The sequence below is a fragment of the Sturnira hondurensis genome, unplaced genomic scaffold (genome assembly GCF_014824575.4).
Source record: "Sturnira hondurensis isolate 20B ecotype Veracruz unplaced genomic scaffold, ASM1482457v3 Scaffold0014432, whole genome shotgun sequence".
Lineage (NCBI taxonomy): Eukaryota > Metazoa > Chordata > Mammalia > Chiroptera > Phyllostomidae > Sturnira > Sturnira hondurensis.
In genome coordinates, this window is record NW_028087063.1 from 3476399 (window position 1) to 3485807 (window position 9409).

Below are 9409 nucleotides of genomic sequence, written 5' to 3' on the forward strand. Positions count from 1 at the left end.
TCCCAAAGAACCTATGCACCCCAATGTTCATAGCAGCACAATTTACAATAGCCAAGAGTTGGAAGCAACCTAGGTGCCCGTCAGTAAATGAATGGATCAAAAAACTATGGTACATATACACAATGGAATTTTATGCTGCAGAAAGAAAGAAGGAGCTCCTACCTTTTGCAACAACATGGATGGAACTGGAAAGCATTATGCTGAGTGAAATAAGCCAGGTGTTGAAGGACAAATACCATATGATCTCACCTCTAACAGGAAGCTAAACAACAAAGCAAACAAGCAAGCAAAATATAACCAAAGACACTGAAATAGAGAACAGGCTGACAGTGACCAGAGGGGAGAGGGGAGGGAATTTCAGGGGAAATAAGGGAGGGATTTAGAGGAACCTATATAAAGGATACATGGACAACAACTGAGAAGGGTGGAAATGGGAGGGAGGGGGGAGGATGGGGGGTGGGATGGGATGGGAGTAATAGACAGAAAACTATACTTGAAAAATAATTAAATAAAAAAATTGAAAAAAAAATAAATGTTTGTTTCAAATGCAACTTAACTTTTTGGCCATCAAGTGGAAACGTGCACCTCTCCAGCCACTGTCTTTCTTAAGCAAGACTGCTTATTCTTCCCGAACCTGGAAAACAGTATCAGTGTGTTCTTTGAGATTCCTGTGATTTTCCTCAGTGGAACACAGGCCCAGAACCAAGCCCAGTCCTTTCCAGAGGTGAGCAGGCCCCAGCCAACTCTTCATTAGCTTCAGAGGGAAGCAGGGAACTGGACAATTATCTGCATCAGAGAAAGCAGACACCCACCAGTAACTCAGCCCAAGGGCAGGCTCGGTCACTCGATTTTCCACCCGCCTTGCCTTGCCAGCAAAGGCAAAGCCCTTTACAGAAGGCGCCACACGAGGGCACATCTCTACAGCCATATCACCAATTTGCTCCCCAGCCCCAACACACAATTCTATCAGAAAACCTTTTCCCCTGCTTTATGATGGTTGAAAGGTTTCCAGGCTTTCCTTCTGTGAATGGAAAACAATTAGTCATTGCACTGCCAAGAACACTTTTCCTATTCATCTTTGGCCTCTCGGAAGAACAAATTTCTGCTTTGCTCATTTTACTCTTTGTTGAAAATAACTGTGACCAAGTCTAATACTTTACATCTGTTTTGGAGGCCCTTCAACCTCCTGCAGCTGAGTGCAATTGCAGCCCATGTGAGGCATTTCCCTAAACAATTCATGATATGGGGTTGCCGGGCAGGCTCTGCATAGAAGACCTCAAATCCAATGCCATAACCTTCTCAAATTGAGGCCCGAGTTCACACCACTTAACCAGACCTCTCCACCTAGGCCTTATCCCTGAGACCACTATGCTAGCACCAGTGAGAGATCTCTGGCCCTGACCAGGGTGGCTGAGTTGGTTGGAGTGTCGTCCTGTAAACCTAAAGGTCATGGGTTTGATTTCCAGTCAGGACGCCCATGAGAAGGCAGCCAATTGATGTTTCTTTCTCACATCAGTGTTTCTTTCTTTCTCTCCCTCTCTAAAAGCAATGAACCAATGCCCTTGGGTGAGGATAAAAGAAAAAAAGAAATCTCTGTAGTTTGCCAATGACTCACACTTCTCAGATTTAGATCCAAATATAGTCACCACACCAACTTTTAGTCCCTCCTTCCAAAGAAGTTCTTTGGACCGCCCCCCCCCTTAAGGTAGTATTTACTACTGGCAACCATATATACTTATTTTGTGGTGTTATGAGTAATTCATTTATAATAAAAAAGAGGACCTGGAATATGCCAAATTTTAAAAAATGAAATGATGGTGCCTGTCTGTGCTAGGCATTGTGCCAAGTGCTTTACAGGCATGCTATGAAGAATAGTCAATATCTTTTAATTATCTTCTCCCAGAGCCAGATCTCATTTTAAAAATTATTTGTTCATTCCTGGGAAAATCCATAAGGAAGCTGAAACTACAGTATCTGCTATAGTCTGAATGTTTGTGTTCCCCCCCCCCCAATTGATATGCTGAAATCCTAACATCTATGGAGATAGTATTGGGTGGGGCTTTTGGGAAGTGATTAGGTCATGAAATTGGCACCCTTGTAAATGGTATTAGTGGATGGAACTAGAATGGGTGGTAAAGGGGAGAGCAATGGGAAAAAATTAGGACAACTATAATTGAACAACAATAAAAATAAAAATAAGTTTTTAGTAAAAAAAAGGCCCCGGAGAGCTTCTTCCCCATTTTACACCATGTGAGGTTCCCGTGAGAAGAGCACCATCTAAGAAGGGGCTTCATCAGATGCTGAACCCGCCAGCACCAGGTCCTGAACTCCCAGACTCCAGACTATGAGAAATACGAGAAGCCCCAGTCTCTGGTGTTCTGCCAGAGCAACCCGGAAGGACCATGACATTGACCCCACCAAGGCTACTGTTTAATGTTCTTTGTCACTCTACCACTTTGCCAGGAAAATTAGGGCAGTTTTATGGACCACAGAGATGTAGAAAGTTTCTTTCTCTGTGATTTAGAGCAGGAAGCTAGAAAGCAGAACCCTTGCAATTGTTCTCCACTGCCTCCATTTTAAACCTGAGCCCCCGGGTCTCCATACTGACTTGGCACAAAGTTACGCACTCATCCACCAGACGCACAGTCCACCTGGAATTTCAAGCAGATCCATCTGTGCTTTTTAAACCATCTTTGCTCCCTGGGCTCCTGACTATTCTATACAAATGAATTTAGGCTCTGGCTCTCAGAGCCAGCAAGTTAACCTAGAATTAAGCATTTGAGAAGTATAAATACAGTCTTCATCCCGCTCAAATGCTTAGCACTTTCTACTACCTGGACAAGTAGAATTTAATAAATATGGAGGGTTTTATTAGATTTTATTTCTGATATTACTGTTTTTTAAAAGCATTTAAAGAGAAAAAGAGGAAATGTCTTATAATACTGGTCCATGCGAGGCTGTGAGCCCTAAATACACATGTTTTAAGAGTTGACCATCTGACGTACCTTTTGCCCAAACTCTTTTGCTTTAATCTTGAGTTTATTGACTTGCGATTCTGCTGTCTCTGCCCTTTCTTTAGCTTCGTTCAACTCACGTTGCTGCTTCTTGTACTTGGAAAGATATTGATTGGCTTGTGCTTCCTATAAAAATAAAAAATGGAAAAAAAAAAGAAATTCCTGTGCCTACATAGTCATACTTTTTCTGCTCTGACATAAGAAAGCTGAAAATGTGTGAAAGGAATCTAAACTTCTGCATATTAAATGGGATAGCATATTTCGGAATGACATATAGGGATTCAGACTTTCCAGCAGGCACAAGATCTATTTTTATAACTGTTTCTCCCTGCAAGTGTAGAACACGGTCGGCACTTTCCACATACTGGGTGTAGAACAGCTCTCTCAGAGTTGGTATGTGCTAGAATAACCATGATTGTTTGTTTTGTCATTAGTTCAATATCTTATTCTAAGCTGGGCAGAGGGGGCTGGCCTTTACAGTTACACAGGTGAATGCGTAATAGATATAACAGTGTTTTAGCCCAAACCATGTAAATAATCAATTTGAAACCCCAAAAGAGATATTATTAGGTATAAGCCAGTTTATACAGCACTTCTCAATTACATTCCATGTAGCTATGCATACTAACCCAACATTGGCAGATACATATCAAGTATCTTTTTGTGCACAGTCATGTCCAGGTTCATCAGAAAAGGACTGTGAGTTGCCTTCATGCTTACTCAAAATTTTAGGGTGAGGAAGGCTCCAGGATGATTACCTAACCAAAAAACGTGCCATCTCTACTAGATGCCATGCTCTTACATGGCTCATTTCTTGCAATGTACATGTTTAGGTATAATCACAACATTGAGGGAGAGAGCTCTGGCTTCCCAGAGGGAAAAGTAGCATAAAACTTTACTATGGGTGATGATTCTGGCTTGCAAAAAAAGAACAGACTGTAAGCTGAGCTGCTTCTTTCTAACAAGCTGCACACCTAGCTCAGGACCACACGTCTCCATTAATCAAAAGCAATGGTTGGGAAATCCATGAGGCTGCAACTGCCTCAGGCACTTACCGCTGCCTCAATTTGCTGCTTGTAACTTTGCACTTTTAGCTGAAGATTATCCATCAGAGACTGCATCCTGCTCAGATTTTTCTTGTCTTCCTCTGCCTGAAATGCATAGGTATATATATGAAGGTGATTTGAAGAATCTGACAGTCTGCATTGGGAGTAGCCTCAAATGAGCAAATAAAGGGTAAGAAAACTTTGTTAAAATACCACATTAGAATTATGACTTGAATATCAGTTTAACTCTACTTGTCCCAAGTTCTGAGAAATGAGTAAACGCATCTCTGAGGAATGACAGTTATTACTCCTGATCCACAACAGAAGTTGCAGCCATTGCTAAAATGGAAGTTAAAGCCACTGGTTTCAATTTGATCATCAGTCCTCCTATCCCACTAACGGGTTTTTCAGTCACCTCTCTCCCACCTATCAAGCCAAATCTTCCTTTGAACTTTCTAATTGGCCCTTGACTTTTGCGAATGGAATAGGAAAGGTGGTTTTCTAGAGTTCTGGTGTGTACATTAGCAGAGACAGGAAAATTCCATAAGCTACGGGGATGTCATTGTCCATTCCCATTGCTATCATGCAATCCAAACTTGAGCTAGAGAAAGGAAATCTAGTGAGATGGTGTTTCTCAGCTGTGCTCCATGGAGCCTCTGGGTACTTGGAGGAGAAAGGAGGGGACAGACAAGCAGGTAGATAAGGCTCTACCTGCCCCCTCTTTCCCATAACCTTTGAACTAGAGTATCTCCACATTGGGCCCATTAAACTTCCCCAAAGAAGAAAGTATCTCAACCTGCTAGTGATTGTGATGCTGACTTAATCACAAGACCTACCCCTGTTGTTCAGTTTTTTTCCTGGCTCTACCTTACCTATTTCATCAACATCGATTTCTTGGATGGCTTTCATTGTCTCTGCAAATACCCTCCACTGCCCTCCAAAACCCCTACCACAGCAACCAGATTCATCTGCTATTTCCCCACAGCTCCCTCCTCTGTAAGTTTAGCCAATATCCCTCCACAACACAGCACCAAGGCAGCAGACAGAGACACCCAGTCTTGCATTGAAAGAGGCCTATTTGCAGAAGGAAGAGAAAATTCTAAGTCAGAGTATCAAGAGAAAATAGATCGCATTCTGTGACTTGTTAGAAACTCAGTATGTTAGAGCATAAGCTTGAAATAGAAGGAAATACATGGAGACAAATACATAGATTATTGGTTGCATAGCACCAGGAGGAAGATGAGGATTTGAGGTGATGGCTAAAGGGTGTGGAGTTTCTTTTGGGGGTAAGAAAATGTTCTAAAATTGAATGTGGTAACCTATCCATACATCTGTGAATACAATATAAGCCACTGAATTATATACTTTTTTAAAAAAGGCCTATTTGCTTATCTTAATAGCTATAGCCTGAGGGGCAGTCTTATAATTTAACAAACATCAAGGGGCCAGCTTCAATCCTCTCCAAAGATGAGGAGGCTGCCTGCTGGGTGCCATCTTCAGGATCTCCAACTGCCTTGCTTCAAGCAGCTGGTATCTCTGAGAAAGAAGTATGGGTGCCCTGGTGTCTCTGGCTGCTGTGCAGAGCACATATCCCTTGATAGCCTGGCTCTGGTAGCCACAAGGTTTGTGTTCATGGGTTCATTGAGACGATATCAAACAGAAAAAAAACCAGTATGTAACTGGCTACCACCCCAAGACTCAATCAGAGGAAAAAGACAGAAATGCCTATCTCCCATTTTTACTCCTAAAGAGCTATCTTGTCATCTTTAAAAATCTCCTTCCTGAAGGTCTAGCTTCCAATCAACCTGCATCGAGGCACTGACCGAGATCCTCCCCTTTGGCATCCTGACAGGTGTGCACACCTTCAACTACAGGGAGCCATGAAGAACAGTGACTACTGCTTAGACGATCACCAAGGTTGTGGAGACAATCAGGAGCTAGGACAAGGTTGAATGAGAAGAATCATCTACATGACACCACTTATTCAAGACTAAGAGAGACAGCTGTTTTATTTAATGCATAGAAACAAAGTCAAGGAAAATGAAATGACAAAGGAACATATTCCACATGAAAGAACAAAATAAACTTTATTAAAACAAATGAAGGTCAATGATTTATATGATAGAGAGTTCAAAATAACAACCATACCATGCTCATCAATTTCAGGAGAACATTCATGAAAAAGTAAAAATTCCAACAAAGAGGAAATATAATAAAGCACTAAACAGAAAATACAGAGATGGATAATATAATAACTAAATTGAAAAATACAATAGAGGAGCTCAACAACAGCCTAGGTGAAGAAGAAGAAAGGGTCCATTTACTCAAAGAGAGGGCAGTGGAATTCATCCCATCAGAGAAGCAAAAGTAATAAGAGTGAAGATAGCGTAAGGGACTTATAACACAACATCAAGCAGACCAACATTTTCATTACAGAGGTCCTAGAAGAAGAAGAGAAAGAGAAAGGGGGCAGAAAACTCACTGAAGAAATAACAGCTGAAAAGTTCCCTAACCTGGGGAAGGAAATAAACATCCAGATGCAGGAAGCCCAAAGAATTCAAAATAAGATGAACCTAAGACACATTATAGTTAAATTGTAAAAAGTTAAAGACAAGAAGAAAATCTTAAAAGCAGCAAGAGAAAAACAACTCTTTACACATAAGTGCTGCCTCCCATAAGATTTACAGCAGACTTTTCAGCAGCAACTTTCCAGGCCAGAAAGGAATGGCACAATACACTCAAAGTGGTAAAAGAAAAAAGAACCCTGCCAGCACAGAATACTCTACCTGGAAAGTTGTCCCTCAGAATTGAAGGAAAGACAAATAGTTTTAGACAAGCAAAAGCTGATAAAATTCAGCATCACTAGACCAGCCTTACAAGAAACATTAAAAAGATTTCTTTAAGATGAAATGAAAGGGCATTAATTACAAACAAGAAAACATGAAAATATAGCTTTGGTAAAGGTAAATAGTTAAGTGCAGAATAACCTAATGTAATGGTGGGGAGTAAATCACCTATAAAAGTTAAAAGACAAAAATAGTAAAAACTGTAACTACAAAATTTGTTATTAAATAGACAAGATAATAAAATGTAAAGTGTGGTATCAAAAACAAAGTGCCGGTGAGAAGAGTAAAACTGTAGAGCTTAAAAATGAATTAAAATGTTGTTATCAACTTAAAATAGACTATTATAAATAAAGGTTGTTTATGCAAGACTCATGGTAACAAACAAAGCAAACAACTACAGTAGATACACAAAAGACAAAAAGAATCTAAGCAAACCACCACAGAAAATAATGAAATCACAAACAGTAAAAGCAAGAGGGAAAAAAGGAACAAAGGAATAGCAAAACAGCCAGAAAACAATTAATAAAGTGTCAATAAGTACATACCTATGAATAATTACTTTTAATGTAAATTGACTAAGTTATCTAATCAAAAGACATAAAGTAGATGAATGAATAAAATACAAAACCCTTCTAGCTGCTGTTTACAAGAGATTCACCTTGGATATAAGAACACAGAGATTAAAATTGAAGGAATAGAAAAATATATTCTCTGAAGAGAAGATGGCGGCGGAGTAGGACAAAGGATTTCGCTTCCTTCCACGCACCGGAGAAGGACCTGGCTGATCTTCAGAGGAGCACAGCAGATGCCCAATGGGGACCCAGCATATAAGAAGGGAGGACTCCAGAGAGTGTAGCGGACACTGAATGACCAGAGGTTGAGGAGAGGAGACGACCTCGGATCAACAAGGTACGAGGGAGCAGCGTAGAGGAGGCGGCAGGCCCTCCACCAGGCCGTGCCCTGGTCTCCGAGAGCTGAGGGTGGGCAACACCGACTCTGGGAGAGAACTGGTCACCGGCACCCCCCTATCTGGCAGGGCACAGATTGGAAAACACCATAAGAGATCGGTCTGCCAGTAGTGGCAGAGAGGGGAGTGAGCATTCAGAAGCAAACCAGAAAGCTCTGATAACCCGTGGAGTCAGGTTGCCGGCTTGGGAGAACTGAGAGATGCCCGAGCATTCCCTGCTTTGCGGTGCCTGTGCCTGCCCTCCAACAGTCTCAGGGAGTCTCGGGCTGTTGGCAGGGCCTCTAGAAGTGAGTCAGTTGTGAGCTCCATCCCTACTCACCTGGCGCAGACCAGCTCCATCCCTACTCAGCCGGCGCAGACAGGGAAACACAGAGAGTCAGGCTGTGGCTGTTGGTTTGGGAGAATTGTGAGTTTCCCTGTGTGTTCAGCCACAGCACAGGGAAAGGTCTGCACCCAAGCCTATGAGAACAGGAAAGCCTGGCTGAGAGCACACACCCTCATGCCAGACCAGGGCTGGAAAACCTGGGAGAAAATCCGCTCTCAGTAGGGCACGGGAGAGCAGCACCAGTCTGGATCTTGGGGGGGCACTGGCGAGACCAGTTGAGCTCACCGAGGCACAACAAAGGCCACACTAATAGCCCCTCAGGCTGCTGCAGCTAGTGAGACCAGAAGAAAAGGTTTGACTAGGTGGAAACCAACCAGAGGAGTAGTGGAAGCGGAGAACACCAAGATACCTACAGGAGACTGCACCACTGAATTTCACAGTTACCCTACCACAGAAGTTCACACCATAAACTCAGGGAACCAGAACAGATCAATTTAAGAAGCTGAGGCCAACAAGAAGAGCATCACAAACAATGGGAAGACAAAGAAACAATCCCCAAATGAAAGAAAAGGAGGAAGTCTCAGAAAGAATGTTAGATGAAATAGAGGCAAGTCAACTATCAGATATTGAATTCAAAGCACTGGTTATCAGGAAATTCAAAGAGCTGACAACAAGCTACCAGAAACTACAGGGGAGCTACAATGAACTCTCCGCAAACTATACCAACATGAAAAAGGAAATAGAAACCATCAGCAAAGGCCAAGAGGAAATGAAGAATACAATTTCTGAACTGAAGAACACAGTAGAAGGTATGAATAGTAGGATTGATGAGGCAGAAGACCGCATAAGCGAGTTCGAAGACAGGGTGGAAAGAATCTCCCAGACGGACCAGGTAATGGAAAAGAGAATCAGAAAAAATGAGGAGAGTCTAAGAGAAATGCAAGACAATATGAAAAATAATAATATCTGAATAATAGGAATACCATAAGGAGAAGAACAAGAACAAGGGATAGAAAACCTACTTGAAAGAGTAATAACGGAAAATTTTCCTAAGTTGAGGAGAGAGAAAGTCACACGAATCCAGGAATCGCAGAGAGTCCCAGGCAGGTGGAACCCAAAGAGGCCTACTGCAAGACACATCATCATTAAAATGGCAAAACTCCAAGACAAAGAGAGAATCCTAAAGGCAGCAAGGGAGAAAAAGGAAGAAA

General features: G+C 42.0%; 1 protein-coding gene across 1 annotated transcript in view; it reads right to left on the minus strand.

Annotated features, from left to right (window-relative positions):
* Positions 1-535: 535 nt before the first annotated feature.
* MYH15 (myosin heavy chain 15) overlaps positions 536-9409 on the minus strand; it is a 138391-nt gene continuing 129517 nt past the window's right edge. Inside the window, exons 39-41 of the mRNA XM_037063352.1 lie at positions 4070-4165; positions 3006-3140; positions 536-634 (exon numbers count right to left, since the gene is read on the minus strand). Coding sequence (XP_036919247.1) covers positions 620-634; positions 3006-3140; positions 4070-4165 — 246 coding nt within the window. The 3' untranslated portion in view covers positions 536-619. The remainder of the gene's footprint in view (positions 635-3005; positions 3141-4069; positions 4166-9409) is intronic.